The sequence below is a fragment of the Eublepharis macularius genome, chromosome 3 (genome assembly GCF_028583425.1).
Source record: "Eublepharis macularius isolate TG4126 chromosome 3, MPM_Emac_v1.0, whole genome shotgun sequence".
Taxonomy (NCBI): Eukaryota; Metazoa; Chordata; class Lepidosauria; order Squamata; family Eublepharidae; genus Eublepharis; species Eublepharis macularius.
Genome location: NC_072792.1, coordinates 78,327,377 through 78,347,346, shown reverse-complemented (window position 1 = coordinate 78,347,346; position 19,970 = coordinate 78,327,377). Strand labels below are relative to the sequence as shown.

General features: G+C 43.4%; 1 protein-coding gene across 1 annotated transcript in view; it reads right to left on the bottom strand.

The window, feature by feature from the left end:
- IL1RAPL1 (interleukin 1 receptor accessory protein like 1) overlaps nt 1-19,970 on the bottom strand; it is a 742,385-nt gene that overhangs the window by 95,359 nt on the left and 627,056 nt on the right. The window contains exons 6-7 of the mRNA XM_054974391.1: nt 14,008-14,140; nt 1,858-2,003 (exon numbers count right to left, since the gene is read on the bottom strand). Coding sequence (XP_054830366.1) covers nt 1,858-2,003; nt 14,008-14,140 — 279 coding nt within the window. The remainder of the gene's footprint in view (nt 1-1,857; nt 2,004-14,007; nt 14,141-19,970) is intronic.

Sequence of the window (19,970 nt, the reverse complement as noted above, 5' to 3'; positions counted from 1 at the left end):
AATTAAATATAATACTTTTAAAGTCAGAGTTCCAATTATTTTTAGAAGCCCAAAGTCTATACGTAGAGAAGTGCAGCTTTTACAGGCCCCTTCTTTCAGACAGCAAAATAAAGCACAGCTTGTAGTTTCCCTCTTGGAATCTTATGAGAGTTCTTATAAAAGAAGAGGAGGGGGAAAAAAGAAAACAGAAGTCCTAACACAGTCAGAAGGATATCTGTTAGTATATACAAATGATCCCAGCAGATTTACCTGACTTTTGCCACCTCAGTTCTGCTTCTGTTGATGCTTCCCGTCCTTGGAACACTGGGGAGCTTTTCAGCTCTCTAATTAAAAAGAGCCAAATAAACCCCCAGATCTATCCGGCATCACATGTTGGTATATCTTCTATCAATAAGGAGACAGGCTCAGGTTGTAATTCCCAACCATGCCTGGCAATAAAGCCCAGAAAACAGAACCAGCATGACAGAGCACAGAGATGACTCTCTCAATCAGCTGCCATGTTGGATCTGTCTTCTGCCTGAAATTTTGAAGAGTTACCATGAAAGTTATGCATAACCTTGCTCCCTGACATTTTGTACTTGGTTCTGCCTCCTGTGGCAGCCATTTTGTTGTTGCACCTCTCACCCTGTGTAAGAATTCCAAAGGTGCCTATAGGCTCAAAGAGGTTGGGGATTCCTGGTTTACAAGTTTCTGCCACTCAGCAGTGGCAGCCTAGTCACATAGCACCAGCCTTTGAAAGGGGTACAGTAGGTGCCTAGATACCTGGGTGCAAACAGGACCCATACATTGGAGTTCTCTTAGTGTGTATTTATTTATTTATTTAAAATATTTATTAGCCACCTTTCCACCAAAAAGGAGCTCAAAGAGGCTTATAGTATAAAACATAAACAAACAAAACAAACAATTTTTACAATATAAAACAAATAAAAATTTAGATATAAACAATCAAAACAGTTAAAAACAGAGGTTAATAACACTGTTTAAAATACATCTAAAAAGCTATCCTGAATAAAATAGTTTTCAGCTGCCTCCTGCAGACACACCTTGCTGGGAAGATTGTTGCGCAAGCATGGAACTATAATTAAAAATGCCCTCTTCCATGTACCCACCAACCAGTGGTCAGTGGGACAGTCATGAGCGCCTCTCCCTGTGACCTTAACTTCCAAGCAGCTACATATGGCACAAGACAGTATATATGAGTTTCCACTACCCAGTTTCTAAATTTTAGCAGGGAATGAATGTCAGACCTTTCAAGAACCCAACAAAACTGAGCAAACTAGAATTCATTGCATAGCAAGTTTCCTCACTTTTCCTTCCATGACAGGTTTGAACCTTGCTATTGTATTATTTTTGGGGAAGGCAATGGTAAACCAACCCGTAACAAAAGTCTGCCAAGAAAATGTTGTGATGCGACATCCCCCCATGGGTCAGTAATGACTCAGTGCTTGCACAGGGGACTACCTTTACCTACCTATCTACTGTATTATTTAGACTTATTTTTTTTACAGAAAACGATTAAACTTCTATCACCAATAGCTTCTTGCCAGCTAGCTCTAGTAAATTTTTATTAGTTCCCATAGTCCTTGGTTGTTAAAGTCATCTTCTATATAAACATTATTAAACAGTATATTTAACTATTTTTTTCAACAGACAACTATTTTAATGATGGTATTTTTCTTATTTATTTCTTTAAAATCCTGTTCCCATACAGCAGGAAAGAATAACTAGCATTTGCTCTCAGCATACCAAGGACCAGAAGAGCTAAGGAAAAAATCAGTAGCTTTATAAAACATACACTTATTAGAGTGCAAATCATCTGCATTATATATATATATATATATATATATATAAATTCACCCCTTTTAAGTAGAATAACGGTGGCGTGTCTGCGGCCATATCCATTTTCAACATAACACGAGTAATTTCCGAGGTCTCCTTCTTCCACTGAATCCAGGATTAACGAGATGGAAACTTCTTGTTCTCCAAGATGTTCCTTAAGAACTCTGGTGCAAGAAAAATCAAATTATTCACATACAACATTATTTACAGAATATCAAAGTAAAAAGCTTGGTATAATGTTTCTCACAAATAGAAACACTCTGGTTTCAAATTGGCTGTAGTGTACTGTTAATCTTAATTAAGTTATGTAATGCCATTTTCTTTCTTACTGTTAATGAGTATGTTTAGATCACTAGACACTAATAAGAGCTGCAATTAATTTGGTGGCCTTAAGCACATCCTGATAAGATACTGGGGTTCTGCACAAAATGTTGGCAAAGGTTTACATGTTCTTGAAAATCTTTTTAAAGATTTGTTGTAATTATGCAATATAGAACAAGTTTGAAGAAAGTGATTATGTGCTCATGCTAATATAGAAGTACTTTTATGTTTGCTTGACATCGGTTACATGAAATGGAAAAAAATAAAAGTTGACACAAGAGCTGCACCAAATTCCTTTTATATAAATAATTATGTAGAAAATGGATGCCCATTTTTATATGAGAGTTGCACATAAAAGACAGAGATTCATAAATTCATATACGTTTGTGTTTGTGTGTGTGTATGGTACATTTGATTGACATGGTAAAATTCTAAATCTCTTGCTATATTGAAACATCTTGTATTGTGATTGAGTGATGTAATTACTGTTTCTTAAACTATACTGAAGAATGTTATGAAAAATTTAAAATAAAGAGTGAAAAAAGACAATATGTTTGATATTTCTTCATGCATCTCATCACACACACACAACCCCAAAAGAGAATGCCCTTTTAAAATATTCTAAGCCAATGACTATCCTAGCCTTAACCTTTAGAAAAAGACAAGGATGATCTGTATCCTATCTCAAACAATTATGTTAAGTCATGGAAAGAATTTTAAAAAGATATGATAAGATGGGATGAAGTGCAGTTGTACTTGTTGGGAAGAATATCAGTTATTAAGATAAATGTTTTACCTAGAATGTTATTCCTTTTCCAGACAATACCTGTGTTAACTTCAGATGTATCATTTAAGCAGTGGAAAAAGGATATTTCAGCATTTACATGGCAAGGGAAAAAACCGAGGGTCAAATATAAAATTTTACAGGATGCGAAGGAGAGAAGCGGACTTGGTTTACCAGAACTGAAAATATTATGCCTCTGCATGTCTAATGTGGATGAAGGAATGGATGCTTTTGAGAAATAAGAAACTCTTGACATTGGAAGGTCATGACCTGAGATTTGGATGGCACGCCTATTTGTGGTATGACAAAGTAAAGGTCAATGCAGACTTTAAAAATCATTGTATTAGGACAGCTATTTTGAAAATTTGGAATAAATATAAATTGAGACTAACACAGAAGACACCACTTTGGTTTTCAACACAGGAAGCATTATACAGAATGGAGAAGACTTTCAAACAGGGATGGTCGACGTGGAGATTTATTAGAATTTTCACAAGAAGATTGCAAATTGAAGACAAGGGAGGATTTAATAGCTAAAGGTTATAAATGCCAATGGTTTGCACATGCTCAGCTTTTACAAAGACTTAAATTAGATTAAAAACTATGGAGCTTTGAGCAGGAAAAGGCAGAGTTTGAAAAAGAGCTTTGTTCAAATGATGAACATGTTATTTCCAAAATGTATAAATTGTTACTGAAATTTGAAATGGATGAATAATCTGTGAAAGATTGTATGGTAAAACGGGCCAAAATTTTGGGTATAATATAATGATGGATCAATGGGAAAATATGTGGGTAAAGGGGCTTAGATTTACGTTCCGTGTTAAACTTAAAAAGAAAATTTTTATAAAATGATGTATCGGTGGTGTATATCTCCTGATAGATTAGCCAAAATGAGTAAAGGCATGTCAAATAAGTGTTGGAAATGTGAGAAACAAGAAGGAACATTTTATCATCTCTGGTGGACTTGCCATAAAACTAAAAAAATTTGGACCCAGATTCATATGGTAATACAAAAAATACTAAAGACTACTGTACATTTTAAACCAGAAGCCTTTTTGTTGGGACTAATGGGTAAACAGTTGGGAAACCAACATGGGGTTTTATTTCTATATCAGAGGGTGCTGAGTGTGTTTTGCTCATCCTTCAAGCGATGCTTGCGGAGCTCACTGCAGCGGAGAGTGGCGGAGAGAAGTGCCTGGCATGGGATTTTAGGGGGCGGAGTTCCGCCTTTGGTAGTGTCAGGCTCCGGTTGTTGAGGGCTGATAGGTGCTGCTCCAAGCGGGTGGCAGTGGCCCGGGGCACCCAGGGCCTTCTCCTTTTTTAAAAAATCAGGCAGGCCCGTGCCAGCTCTAGCTCTCTGCTTTTGCATGGCGTGGGTTGATTGGGTGGTGGTGGGCGTTGCCCACCGTTCCAGTGGTTTCAGGAGCGGTCCCACACTGGCTGGTTGGGGGTAAGCCAGGGTGTCTTGTGCCAGCTCTTGCACCCGGGGCAGTCATGCGGCAGCTGGGGCTGCATATGTTAGGCGGGTGGTAGTGGCATCCAGATCCATGGTTGGTGCTGCTCTGGGACTTGGTTCTGGCCTTAGCCTGGACGTGGGGCGGGCCCGGTTGGAAATAGCGTGGCTGTTTTCTGTCCTTGGGGGCATCTGGCTTGTTCACTGGGTCTTGGGCGCTAATTTTTCCTTCACTGTGGGACTGTGGTTGGATTGGGAAGCTTGCCTCAGTTGTGCTGGGTTGGGCTGGTCCTGCTTCACGCAGGCCTTGCGGGGCTTAGTAGCAGCCATCTTTGTTTTGGGCACCAGTGATTAATAGTCTTAGCCGTGGTTCTAGGCAAGCAGAGGCAGACATCTTTGTTCAGGGAGTTGGGAGGTCATTTTAAGTGTGGGCTTGAGTGGCCATCTTAGGAGGCTTTAGGATATTGGCCTCTATAGGGGCAGCCATCTTATTGTTCTATAGTGGCAGCCATTTTAGGACATCTGTTCAATAAAGGGAGTGATTAGCTTTCGTGCTTTCTAGCCATGCCTCAAAAGAAAGGAGGTGGTAAATCCAAAGGAAAGCGGCCAGTTAAATGGCCTGCTCCTATGTGAGCTGTTCCTGCCTTGTCTTCATCGGATGATGAGGACGTTTCTAGCAGACAAGAAATTTTGGATTCGATTGCTGCATTGGAACAGGCCAAGGGAATTGCAGCATCTGGGTCAGGTAGCAAGCAGTGGCAGAGGGCCACTAAGCCCACTTCTACATTAACCTTCCAGTGTGACATCTTATCTCGTCTTTCAGCACTGGAAAGTGCATCTGGTGGGACTGGAAGCGCCGGAGGAGGCCAGAAGGAACATGCACCATCGGCAGAAGTCCTGGATGAGGTGGTTGAACCTGCACCCATTGCGGTTGCTGTGGAACAAGGTGATGTTGAAGGTAAGGCTTGCTGGTCTCAACAGGGACAAGCATGGCCTTGGGGACCTTAGGGGCAGTTTTCTGCTCAGGGGCCTTCCAGTTCAGCACACTTGACTGCTCTGAGCCACAAGCTAGTAAATCGCAGGGCATTACTCATTCACCTGTTGGCCTCAGTGGGGCCAGGTGCCCTTGGGTAGCCCAAATGGCAGTGCTATGAATGTATCTCAGTCCCAGTCATCCCACCCTTCAGGGGTTGGACAGGGGGGTTCAGTCTTGCCTGCACAGGGGACGTTGGGCCCTTGGTATTCATTCCCATGGATGGGTTGGTCATTGCCTCAGTATGGCCAGGCCTTTTATGGGGCAGTCCCATTCAGGGCTTTGCCCTTTGGGGATACTGCTTTGCCCTTGCGTGATCATCTCACCCAAACCACTCGGGACAAGATCCTCCATGGCGAGTATGTTGATATATTCACCCTTCTCTTCAGGGAGCTGGAGAACAAGGATAAGGAGGACTTAGATGACAGGGATAAAGAGCATTTAAAGTGCAGGAAAGTTGATTGTACTTGGGTCGGTTGACTGCCTGGGTTCTTTATATATGCTGGTGTTATTGCTAGGGTTCAGCCGCTACAGGCAGCAGCCCTTTTCCAATATGCGAACATCATTTACAGGGCATATAGGGACTTCGGTGGGGCTGCTTGGCTCCAGTATGATGAGAAGTTCCGAATGAGGGGTGGCCCTCAATCCATATTTGTCATGGGATCAAATTCACCAGCAGCTTTGGCTGCAGGTGATGTCACCTTCCAAGCCTAATACAGGTGATCAATCTGACAGTGGTCACCTGATTCAAAGGGTGTTCCATCCTGTAGCCCCTCAGCAGTCAGCACCCCACACTCCTGCGGGGCAGCTGGTTCAACCCCAGCTGCTCTCCTGGGAGTTTGCATATCAGGGGGTCTGCTCTAGGAAGTTTTACAAGTTTGGGCATGAATATCCAGTGTGTAAGGGCCCACATTCCTTCCTGGCCTGCAAGAAGCAATACTAGAAGGGAGGTGGGGTGGTGGTGGTTCCCAGCAAACTGGAAAAGGGTCCCAGTCCCATAAAGCTGAGGGAACTTAAGTCTCAACATTTATGCAAAGTTATAGCAGTGTTATATACAAATTTGTCCAATGTGCAAACATTGCAATTATGTTAGCTTATTGCATGCAAAATACATTTATCATTTCCCAATAGTCCAATTGCCGCAGGGAACTGCGTGCCCCGTTCCGTTTCTTCTATGAACAAGGCAAGATCTCCATGGATGAAGAAGAATGGTAAGTATGAGTCAAAACAAAATCCATCTGCTTTTGTCTTTTTATCCTTGCAGGTGCCTCACACGATGTTCATAAAGATGTTGTACAAGGAGTCCAACCGCATGCAGCCCTAACTGCAGCTGGCTAAGCGGCAGATTTTGTCAGTACGACTTGCTCAGGGGCTGGTGGATCACTACACAAACACAATGAAGAGCATATACACACTAATTCATGCACTTGCCCATAAAGATTTGAATTCCACAAGCATCTTGTTTTTCATTATTTACTAAATGACCCCACCCTGGGTTGCTTACCCTGAAAGCTGACTCATTCCAGAAAACCCAGAGTGACGCAGAATCCCAGGTCCGCGTGACTCTCCAGGTGTTAATAATCTGTATATATAGGCTTCTGCCTCCTAACACTTAAGAAAACCATGTTGATTTAAAGGTGCAGTAACATCAGAAAGGTTTTCTTCTTCTAACCCAGAAAACACTGGAAAGAAATATCACTGTTTAACCCCTGAGGTTTTAAGGTGTTTAACATGAAAATCCATTCTGTTTCACGTCTCAATAACTCTCTGTTGGTACAACGAGAAGGGATTGACTGTGCCACAAATAATACAGCTACCTTAATTTCTGTGGTATGATGTGTCTCTAAAAAATGTTCTGTTAAAGGTGCCTCCAGCACCTTGTTTCTAATCCTGGAAATGTGTTCCAGGACCGTCACCTTTAAAAGTCTGATGGTGTTGCCCACGTAAAGTTTGTTACAGGGGCAGATAAGGAGATATACTACTGCAGGTGTTTGACAGGTGGCAAAGTGTTTAATATGTATCTTCTTATTGGAGGTTGGTATCTCCAGCACATTGCCCTCTAAGATCAATGGGCAAATTGCACAATGACCACATCTATAATTGCCCTTAGGCAGATTGGACTCCACAGCCCTTCTAGTTATATCCGAATGTGACACCATTTCCTTGAGATTTCTGGTGCGTCTATAACTGACACAGGGTGGAATCTCACATCCTTCTATGTCTGATACGAGACTCCAGTGCCTCCGGTTTATATTATGCAGAGATTTAGACAGAGGTGTAAAATCCACTGACCAATAATGCCTGCCCTTCTCAGTCCTCTTTCTCTGCTCAAAAAGACCCTGTCTAGAAGTCTGGTCCACCCTAATCCTGGCCCTATGCACAATTCTTTCAGGATAGCCTCTATTCCTAAAGGCTTAAGTTCCCTCAGCTTTATGGGACTGGGACCCTTTTCCAGTTTGCTGGGAACCACCACCACCCCACCTCCCTTCTAGTGTTGCTTCTTGCAGGCCAGGAAGGAATGTGGGCCCTTACACACTGGACATTCATGCCCAAACTTGTAAAACTTCCTAGAGCAGACCCCCTGATATGCAAACTCCTAGGAGAGCAGCTGGGGTTGAACCAGCTGCCCCGCAGGAGTGTGGGGTGCTGACTGCTGAGGGGCTACAGGATGGAACACCCTTTGAATCAGGTGACCACTGTCAGATTGATCACCTGTATTAGGCTTGGAAGGTGACATCACCTGCAGCCAAAGCTGCTGGTGAATTTGATCCCATGACAAATATGGATTGAGGGCCACCCCTCATTCGGAACTTCTCATCATACTGGAGCCAAGCAGCCCCACCGAAGTCCCTATATGCCCTGTAAATGATGTTCTCATATTGGAAAAGGGCTGCTGCCCGTAGCGGCTGAACCCTAGCAATAACACCAGCATATATAAAGAACCCAGGCAGTCAACCGACCCAAGTACAATCAACTTTCCTGCACTTTAAATGCACTTTATCCCTGTCATCTAAGTCCTCCTTATCCTTGTTCTCCAGCTCCCTGAAGAGAAGGGTGAATATATCAACATACTCGCCATGGAGGATCTTGTCCCGAGTGGTTTGGGTGAGATGATCACGCAAGGGCAAAGCAGTATCCCCAAAGGGCAAAGCCCTGAATGGGACTGCCCCATAAAAGGCCTGGCCATACTGAGGCAATGACCAACCCATCCATGGGAATGAATACCAAGGGCCCAACGTCCCCTGAGCAGGCAAGACTGAACCCCCCTGTCCAACCCCTGAAGGGTGGGATGACTGGGACTGATACATTCATAGCACTGTTTGCACATTGGACAAATTTGTATATAACACTGCTATAACTTTGCATAAATGTTGAGACTATTTTTGTGAATATCCGGGTGGTTTTCTACTTTGTGCTTTTCTGGTTCCAACAGGATATTGGGCTTGTTGTTTTGTATGAAGGAAATTAAGTGGCTGCTAGATTTATATCTCAAATGTGACGATGCTAAATATTTGTGGGAGGGGTTTACTAAGGGATTTGGGATCCCTTTTCAGGGTCCCAGGACTCCTTTCATGGCTGATAACCTGCGTTCTGTGGTGGGCATGGAAGCGGTTGTGAGGAAAAAGATTGCGAAGGAATGTGCTGAGGGCCGGGTGTTAGGCCCTTTTGCATCTCCTCCAGTTCCTAACTTGCGAATCTCCCCTTTGGGAGTTGTGCCCAAAAAGGTGGCTGGTGAATTTTGTTTAATTTACCTTCTGTCTTATTCCAGAGGGGGTCCCGGAGCATATGTGCTCTGTTCACTACACTTCTTTTGATCAGGCTGTTATGGTGGTACGGCGCTGTGGGTTTGGAGCGGAATTGGCCAAATGCGACATCAAGTCTCCATTTCGTCTTTTACCAGTGCTTCCCGAGGACTTCAAGCTGTTGGGATTCTCTTTTGAAGAGCAGTTTTACATGGACAGGGCACTCCCTATGGGGTGTTCCATTTCCTGTGTTGCTTTTGAACGCTTCAGCTCTTGAGTGGGCACTGCGTCATCGGCTATGTTGCCTGGACACCGCTCATTATCTTGATGATTTTCTCCTGGTGGGGCCCGCTGCAAGTGGTCAATGTGCCAGACTTTTGGATTGCTTTGTGAAATTGGCTTATGAGTTAGTTGTTCCTTTGGTCCACGAAAAGACAGAAGGCCCAGCAGCCGTCTTGACTTTCTTGGGTATTGAGCTTGATAGAGTTCGGCAGGCATCATGTTAACCAGCTGATAAACTGGCTGATCTTAGAGATCCCCTTGCTATGGTTAAAGGAAAGGACAAAGTCTCCCTTTTGGAGTTGCAGCAGTTGGTGGGACATTTAAACTTTGCTTGCTGGGTCGTTGCACCTGGGAGAGCCTTTTTAATGTGGCTTTGTGATGCTATATATTTGTATTTTAACCAATGTTGTACCTCACCCTGAGTCCGCTTGTGGGGAGGGCAAGTTAAAAATAAGTAAACAAACAAATAAATATGGGGCAACTGCAGCTGCCACATCACAGATTGTGAATTAATAGTGGCATGGGTTTGGGAGGAATTTGTTCCCTCCTTCTGGAGGGAGGACTTGCTGTTTGAGGCAGAGCTTCAGGTAACGTCGGATGCCTCTGGGTCTACTGGTTTTGGTATATACTTTAGGGGACACTGGTGTGCTGACCAGTGGCCGGTAGAGAGGATTAGTGAGGGCTTGACTACTGATTTGACCTTAGCATTTTTCCCTATTCTGGTGGCAGTTTACCTATGGGGGGATGAGTTGGTCAACCACTGTGTCCACTTTTGGTGTGACAACTTGGCGGTGGTTCATGTGATCAACTCTCTCTCCTCTAGGTCACCACGGGTTATGGGGTTGGTTAGACCGTTTACGCTCCATTGCCTGCTGTTGAACATATGGTTCAAAGCCAGGCACATTCCAGGGATTGACAATGGAGTGGCGAATACATTATCTCGCCAACAGATAGAGCGTTTTCAACAGCTTGCCCCTGAGGCTGACTTGTAGCCAGCTTGGATGCCTCAGAAGCTGTGGACACTTGGAAGACAGAAGCGTACAGGGTGATGCATTTAGCCATTGCTCCAAGCACCCACAGGTCATATGATTGCATGGTCCGTCAGTTCTCAGACTTCAGGAGGGTGGTGGGACTGAAGGAAACATGGCCAATTCCAGTGGAACACATGATGCAGTTCTCTGTGGACAGCAGAGGTAGAGGCTTATCGGTGAAGGACCCAGCTTCTGTGTGGACAGCAGACGTAGAGGCTTATCGGTGAAGGACCCAGCTTGCAGCATGAGCTTTTGCAAGCAAAGCCTGAGGTATGAGGGAGTTCATGGGAGATTTTAGGCTTAAGAAAATGTTGGAAGGGTGGTCTTGTGAGTGTGGACACCCCAGGGATAGTAGGCAACCCATTTCCCCTGATATCCTTCATGGGCTGGGGATGCTGTGGAGTAAGGTGTGCGGATCGGGTTTTGAGGAACTTTTGTTTCACGCAGCATCTTTGACAGCCTTTTTCGGAGCTCTCCGGGTTAGCGAGTTGGTGGCTCAGTCCCTTAAGGACGGGTCTGGGAGTGCTTTGTCTGTGCAGGATGTGAAGTTTGTCAGAGACAGGGTCTCGATTAGAATACAGAGCTCGAAGACAGATCAGAGAGGTAGGGGTGCCATTTTGGAATTGGGCCCTTGTAGTGAACAGGAATTGTGCTCAGTATGGGCTCTGCATAGGTATGTGGAAGCCAGGGGTGACGGTGAGGGGTTGTTTTTTTTGTAATGTTGATGGTGCCCTGCTCACCAAGTATCAGTTTTGGGCAGTTATGGGCCATGCCCTCACTAGCTGGTGTTAAGTTCGGCACCCATTCCTTCAGGATTGGGGCTGCTTTGATGGCAGAAGCCATGGGGTTTTCAGGGCCTGATATCCAGAGGGTTGGTAGGTGGCGGCCAGCGGCCTACCAGTCAACGTTCATCCTTTGCATTTGGGAACGCATTAATAATTTGTTTTTTCTTAGACGCTGTGTTTCTCTGTGAGAGGCTTCGGATCCTCATCTGCGGCCACAGCATGATTTTCTGGGCTGCCCACTAGGCCAAGAGGATGCAGATTGGGTCCCAACTTGGACTTAGTGAGTGGGCTACTGTGGAATGGCAGGGCCAACATGGCTTGAGATGGCCCGGCCTGTTGCCATTGCTTTTTGAGTGGAGGACGGCTCCTCTGCCTCATATTTTGCTTATCCACCTTGGGGGAAATGATTTGGGTTTGGTGCGGGGTAAAGCCCTGATGGTACAGGCCAGTGCTGACTTGCAGTTGATAGGCAAGCAGTGGCCTGGGGTTCTAATTATGTGTTCTGCTATGCTTCCGTGTCGTGTTTAGTGGGAAGCTTTGGACATGAGGGCTATCGATCGGGCTAGGCAGAAGGCCAATAGTGCCATATATAAGTCTTAGGACGGTGGCTTGGGTGTTTATCTGCTCCATTCGCAAATTTGGGCTGAGTTTGCTGACCTCTACCAAGGGGATGGGGTCCACCTTTTGGTGGGCAACAGCATTTTTCTTGAGGACATAGGCAAAGGCTTCGGCTGGCAATAGGCCAGCTGTGGGGTGCAGGGGCCTAAGCAGAGGCTTGGCCCCAGTGGTGGCAGGATTAGGAGGGGAGAAATGAGCGGGACAGTGAGCACCTTTGGCACATGCCCATTTGGGGGGGAATTGGGATCTGTCAGGATCACTGGTACTGCTGCATGGCTGCCAACTGAGAGGGCAGACTGCCGTGTGGATCCCTAGACAAGTACGGCCTTCCTGCTATATGGCAAGATGCTATAGGCTTGGAGTGGGGAACCAATTGCCTGGACGGCCGGGTCCCAGCCATGCATGTGGATGGCTCACACCTGGGGTAGCGGGGCTCACCCAGACAGGTCAGGGCAGAGGTCCAGGGTGACCCCAGGGCCTGACCTGTATTGCTAGTTAGGCCCTTGCCGTGTATATATATGTTTGGTTATTTGCTGTTTCCAAAATAAAGATGGCTCATTTAGTCCCAACACTGGCATATGTCTCTTGATTCCATCTGGGGTGGCAAAACATTGTCTACCTTTTTGACTAACTGGAAACCCTTTATTGACTTTCTGCCCAAAATGAGGAATAGTGACTTGATGGTTTGTGGTTTTGATAATTAAGAAGATAATTGGGGAATATAAGACAAATAGAAGGGAGGCAGTAGCGGAAAAGAAAATTTTGGAGAGATTGTAACTTTGTTAAAATAAGTGCTGTAGAGAAGAATGGAAATGAAATATGTATTATTGTTCTTTTTCTTTTCTAAGTTCTAAGTTCTATTTTATTTTTCTCTTCTTTGTTCTTTTTCTTTTTTCTCTTTCTTGTAAACTTTCTTTACTATTTTTCTTCTCCCCTTTTTTCTTTATTCTTTTTCTCTGCCCATCCTAAGGGCTTTTATTTCTATTAATAAAATAAAAATAACTTTTTTAAAAAAAGAAGAAAAAGAAATCAAAGTCCATTTATTGCTGGAACTCCACTTAGGCTAGAAAAAGGTAGAAACAGAATTCTTTCTAGCTATCTAGTCTGAGATGCTGATTGGTTCAGGATGGCATGATCTATATCCATGGTGCCAAGATGGAAAAGAAAGACAAAGAGATGAAGATATAGTACAAGAAGGAAGAGTCCTTGAGAATACAATCTGCACTTCAAAGGACAGCATCAAGATAATAGATAGGAAGGACAGACCCTTGATCTCATTATATCTTTGACTCTCTGATTGTCCTTCCAACCAGTGGTGAGATGGGGAGTATGAAGGTGAGGGCCGTAGAGCTGAAATGATTTTTGTAGAGAATGCTTCAGTATCTGAGGACACCACTAAATGGTCATTTCCTTTGCAGGGAATAGAAGAAAATCTCTTGGTATTTTTCCTCTTTATCAGTAAAAATCTCTGCCAGTGGGCCTTTTAAAATATTCCAGAGAAAGAAATTCTCCCGTTCTCAGACTCTTGGTAGTCCATTACTTCTCTTTTTATGTAGAACTATCTTAACTGAGGTCCTGGGCTGACAGAGGAAGCAGAGGTGGGAGTTTGGGTAGGAGAAGTATGCTGTAACTACATAATGATTGTTATTCTTTTAGTGTATATGTCTACCTAATAATGCCTGGGCAATGCCTGTAACATGCAGTAAATATTCAACATTGTATTATGTAACAGTGGTATATTCCTTCAGCTCTAGGAAACTTCTGATGAAAAAAGTCTTCAGCTAGAAACTGGCCTCTTGAACCAGAGGGATATATAGCTGATCAGAGTGGTAAAATACAACCCTTTGTGATTTTCTCAAATACTTGTTTTAATAATTTAGATCTCTAGAGTTTTGTATAGTTTAGGAATCACTAATCTTAATCTAAAAAATATAGACAAAATAATAATTTTCTGGTGCAGTTAGATATTCATACCCTTGAGCAGTTAGAGGGAAAGCAACCATATGGTGTTTCAATGTACTTTCTAGTAATGAACGTCTGTTGTTTCCCTTATACAGTTTTTTACTTTATACAGAGAACTAGAGATTAGTCTTTACAAAATGTATAGATTTTTTTTACCTTATATCACTTTCCCAAACACGATTTTCATCCAAATCCTCAATAAACTTTTCGCCTTTCATCCAATACATTAAAGGACTGACTTCTCCGCTGTATCCAAAGAATGCTCGGCAGGTAAGATTAGCAGAATGGCCTGTTGAAGAGAATTAATAATGAAAATATGTTATTTCAAAACCTGCAAAAATGTTTCAAGTTATGATCACCTGCTAAGTAATGTTTTCTCAAGCAAATCAAAGAAAGCATTATATAGAAGCAAGTTTTAAAATGGTTATAGAAGCAATGTTTATTTCACACCACTGTTTGGCACATGTCCTGTGGAAGAGGGAAAAAAATCATCTAGAATAAGCTCCAGTCCAGTTTCATAAAGTGAATTATTTTTAGAGATGTTGCTGAATTCATAGTTAGCTGGCTTTGAATACAAATTTGCATAGCTTGTAATGTTTGGGGAGATTACAGAATTTACAAAACAAGATTCCAGTGATAAGCAGGATATTTTTGTTTTAATATATTTCTATACAAAATCCTAGGTGCAAAGCTCAGACAGAACAGAATTAACACCCTTTAGATTCACTTGTAAGGTTCTCTAGCTCTAAAGCCTCAAGGGAAGAGAAGCTATGTTGTCAAGGCACATCTTGACCACAAACCTTTTCCAAATCAAATAGGGGGAAGAGTTTACCAATCTCTAAGTAAGTTTCCATCAAAGCTTCAGTTTTTCAGATTGGGGATAAGAATTCATACACTGGCCTCTACAACTCACAAAACTCAGTAAGTGTGCAATTAACATTAACTTTTACATAAAATATGCTAGGGTAATCCTTAATACAGTTGTCTGGCAACCAGGTTAGTGTCAGTCAATCAAAGTTAATTTCCCACTGTACTTGCACATTATAGCATTACAGGTATTCCTTAAACTCTTGCAGACAATCAAGCATGTCATATGTCGTATTGAAAATCAGGACCACCACAAAGAACAATGGAAAAGATAAGCTAATATTGAGAGGCAAGTAGATGTCTCATAAAGGAGTTAGATATTCCTGCCATCCTAGCCAGTGGCACAAGCCACTTAGGCAGGTGGCAGCCTCGTGCTTGGCCCACCCTCCTCACCCTATTTCAGTGCTGGACTAGCCGGTCGCCTTTGTTGGGGCCAGGTAGGAATTTTTTATCTCTCCATCCCTAATTGGCATCGGGAGGGGAGTTTTTTTGCCTACCTCACACTGTGAGACCGGTGGGGTTAATTGGGTAGGTGGGTCTGAGCTAATGTCCCGGGGAGCAAGATTTCTGTTAGGAAAAATCTGTAGTGGGCCGGTGAGTACCCTTGGCACCTCCCCATTGGTGGGGAATTGGGGTCTGTCAGGAGCGGCTGACTGCCGTACGTCCCAGCTGCGAGGTCAGACACCCTGGGTGGGGAACCCTTGGACAAGCCAGTCTCTCCCCGCTGCCGTTCGGCCGGGTGGGGGAGCTTTACAGGGGTGAACCACTCCGCCTGGCCAGGCCGGGTCCCAGCCATTTGTTGGATAGCTCGCACCTGGGGCAGCAGGTGCTCGCCCAGACAGGTCAGGGCGGGGTCCAGGAGTGACCCCAGGGCCTGGCCTGTACCGCTAGTTAGGCCTTTGCCATAGTTTATGCTTGCTGTTGTTATTTTAATAAAGCGGCCCATTTTAGAACCCAAAACTTTGTGTCTGTCTCTCATTCCGACTAGGGGGGCAATATGATGATAATGATTTTCATATCTTACACCTTTTGTGATAGAACCTGAAATTGCATTCAAGTCATTAGAGGGGAGAATGTTCTATATACCCATTGTGCAGTTTGACTATCTTTGAGCTCATTTATTCCATGCTCCAGAAAAACACAGCACTCTCTGATTATTGTTTTGGTAATACCTTATGAAGTTGCCTCACTGTCACCATAAATCAACTGTGACTTGACTGCACTACATACCTAACCTGATTTCTTAAGCGCATGTTCACCAAAGAACCAGAATTTTACAGGTTTGACTAGAAAAACTATGTTCTGTTACTTAAGCAGTAACATCTTGTGCTCAAAACAGATTCTGTTCTGGCTGCATCCATGATTGGTTAGCTTCCTGACCCATTTCCACTTTTCCAGGTTGAGCCCTGACTTAGCCAGGAAATCAGTATTTTTAAAATCAAAAGCTGAAATCCCTTTTTACTGAATGTTATGTATATAGAACAGTAGCCAATGATTTCCTTCATGTGCAATATGCTTTTTTGGACATCTGTGGCTAGGCTAAGCTGCTGTATTTCCAAATCCAATTATAGCCTGGAACCTACTGCATTGTTCTTAGAATCAGCTTAGACTCCTTCATTCATACACCTGCTGATCTCCTGGCTGTGACTTCCATCTCTGAATTTACTGTGTTCTGTGACTTTCCATCTCGGCAGTGCTTTGGTGCGCAGAATTACTCTAGTCTAAGCCTACTGAAACCAGTGGGATTAGACAAAACTCTGCATAGGTTTGCACTATTCATCTTCTATTTTCAGACATCTCTTTATCTTTCCTTTATTCTTACATTGTGTGACTACAGGCCCATGTAACATATGAAATAAACTGTGAAATATGATCCTAAATGGGAGGACTGCTGCTGCACCCCTGGGCCTCTGGCCTGCATGGTCCTAAAAGGTTCCATCTTGTCCCCCATGCTTTTCAACATCTAGTTGAAGCTGCTGAGAGAGTTTATTCAGGCTGAGTTGCCACCGATTTGTGGATGATATTAGGAATTTCTCACACTTCCAGCAGATTGCAGGGAAGCTGCAGAAACCATAAATAAATCCATGAAGGCAGTTTTAGGATGGATGGGGACTAACAAGCAGGAACTTAATCCATACAAAATGGAGATGCTACTGGTGGGGAGACGGCTTTACCTGGGAATTGGGATATCTCGACCCCCGTGTTCTGCATGGGGGTCAAAACTTGTCTCACTGCCAAGAAGCAGGTTTGTAATTTGGGGGTGCTGCTGAGTCTGGGATTCATGTTGGATGAAAAGGTGGCAGTAGTGGCCAGAGTGTCTTTTACCTGCTTCAACTGGTAAGCCAGGTGCAGCGCTTCCTGGGTAGGAAAGATCTTGCCTCTGTGGAGCATGCCCTGATAACGTCTAGTTTTATTTATATGGAGCTACCCTTGAAAACTATCTGGAAGCTACAGTTAGTACAGAATGCTGTGGCCAGAAAGTTGACTGAAGTGGATCATAGGCACCATATCTCTCCAGTCTTGTCCCATCTGCCCTGGCTTCCCATATGCTTTCAGTATGCTTAATTCATTTCATTATTCTTAATTCAAGGTTCTGGTATTGACCTTAAAGCCTTATATGGCTTGGGGCCAGCACACCTGAAGGACTATTTTCTCCCCTCTGAACATACCTGCCCTCTCCAGTCATCCAGTCCACTCCAGACCCTGCTCTGAAGCTAGATGGGTAGCAACCTGAGAAAGGCCTTCTCACTCATGGCCCTGAAAGTTTGCAACTTTCTCCCTGGAGGAATTGTCTGTCTCCCTCTACCATTGTCTTCTATCAGCACTTGAAGACTTTTTCTTTTTATTGGACATAACCTCAGTAATTCTGATTTGACTTCTTTCCTGGTTGTGGTATTATGCATGTTTGCATATCTATATGCTTTACTGTAATTGTTTAAATATTTCATATATCCTTTCTTTGTCCTGAGTTAATGTTTTAAATGTTTTCATGTCCCCCACCTTGGGGACCCTCACTCCCTCCCTATTTGAGGGAAAGGCAACATAGAAATGTTTTAAACAAACAAGTAAATAAACAAATGTGATTGGTAGGCAGGTTTCTGGGAGTTGCACCAATCAGTGAAGATACAATATCAAGGTCATTTGCCAGCAGCTTCCCTATGCATATTTAAATTTTATAGGCAGATGCTATAACAATGCTTAACTATGGCTGAGATGTGCTTTTGAAGACCTACTGATTTATTTCAAGTTCAGGAAGTTAAACACACTTTTAAATCTTCTATTGAAATAAAATTGGCTTAAGTTTTCTTATCTTTAGCTAACTTTGAAAGTAGCCATCCATTTTTAACCACAATACCTATCCCAGCAGTTATTTCTGCTAATGCTCAGCCATAGTTTCTTACATTCCATGTCAGTTCTCTGACATCCCTAATGGGAAATGCCCAGCTCATCACCTCTTCTTTTGCACATCCCCTTCCATCTGTTTCCCCTAGAAGAACTGTGCATGTAGAGTAAGCAAAGAGTACAGAACTTATATTATATATTTATTGAAAAAATATACTACATATTTTCCAATAGAGAAGGGCACGAACAGCAGTACGAACAAAAAAAAAAAGCTACGAACAGCCCAATATGCTGTTCAAGAACAAGCTGTTCGTGAGGCCCCATTCTAAATGAACAGACAGTCATTGCACGCCTCATTCGTTGCTGTTTGTCTTGCTGTTCGTCAAGCCAGACAGTCTGGCACCTGCAATCAATTCCCTTGGCAGCTTAGGCAGGGATTGTCTGAACTCTGTCTGAACTCCTGTTGTTGCCCTGGAAACCCCAATCTCAGCCCAATTTAGCTTGATAGGCAGGTCTTCCTTTCAAGTGTGGAGATTCAAATTTGTTACAACAAGGGAGCAAAGAGCAGCGAGGAGGGGGGCTCCCAGCTATGGCTTTGGAGAGGGAGAGATAGCTGCTGTTGGTATTTTGATAGAGTGCATTGGAGCTTGAATTTTCTTTGTGTGTGGTGGGATAGGGATCTACCCCTTCAAGTTCCAGGACTGCTGCCAGGCTCTGGGTCCAAGATATTATTTATTATTGGTACCTTTCCTGCTGCCTGCTCAGGTCAGGTTTCTGGGAGTGGTGCAGTAGGGATCTTGACCAAACTTGGATGATGGCTGGAGGAGAGCCTGCTGGCCCCCACAAACAGCCAACCACGAACATGTTCGTGAACAGGGCCATGTTCATGGTTGTTCATGAGTCCCTGTTCATGGAAGGCAACAAATAACAAACATCACGTTTATTTTTTTCCTGTTCGTGCCCATCTCTATTTTCCAATATACACTTCTGAGGAGGGATTAAAACAAGTATTGTAATTTATAACAAAGTAACAATAAAATGCTAGAACCTATCACAAAATCACAAATAGCCAGAAATTAATACCATCATTTCCAGACAACAACAGAAATAATCAATGAAAAGCCTGGGCAAATAAGAAGGTCTTCATTCAGAGCCTAAAGCTACTCAAGCCAGGTGCTTAGCAAGTTGCTATGCAGTAGAAGTTTGACAGACAACATGCAGCCAATGAAAGGTCCATGCCTCTGGTATCTGGCCACCTAACTCCAAGCAGAACAGGGTTTCTTTTGGTGCTGTAAGTGATGTGCAGGTATGTGTGGGAGCAGATGTTTCTTTAACACTTCAGTCCTAAACAGTGAAAACCCTCCTGAAGTGCATTAACTTCAGTAGACGTAGAGAGGTGTAATGGGCTGCTTCCACACAAAGTTTCCCCATGCTGCAAATATAGCTGCATCTGTGGCAACATGGGGAATATTCTCTGTGTTATTCCTAGGTCTCTCTTTGCACTTGGCATTTCCCCTGTTCCTGCTCTGATAGATGGCTTTTTCCCTTTTTGAAACTGTTGCTATATTGCTGTGGTAGTTGAAGGGCACAGTGATAGCTAGCCCTATTTTAACAAAAAGGGCACTGCTAGCCTTTGCAAATGCTGGAGGAAAGTGGGGGCTGCTCCTCATCCACAAACAATGAGTTTGTATTTATACAAGTTGGTATCCATGGTGGTAGAGGCAGGGTAAAAAGTCATCCTTAAAAAGTTACTTGGAACTGCTCCACTTTGTTCACACAAAAGTGACCAAGAAATACTGGTACTTTGCAGATTTACTACTAGCACTACTTTGCATCTTCTAGCTCTGCTTGATCCTGTTAGACATGAAGTATCCTCTACTTGCTCTCTAGTCATCTGCCAATTCATTTAA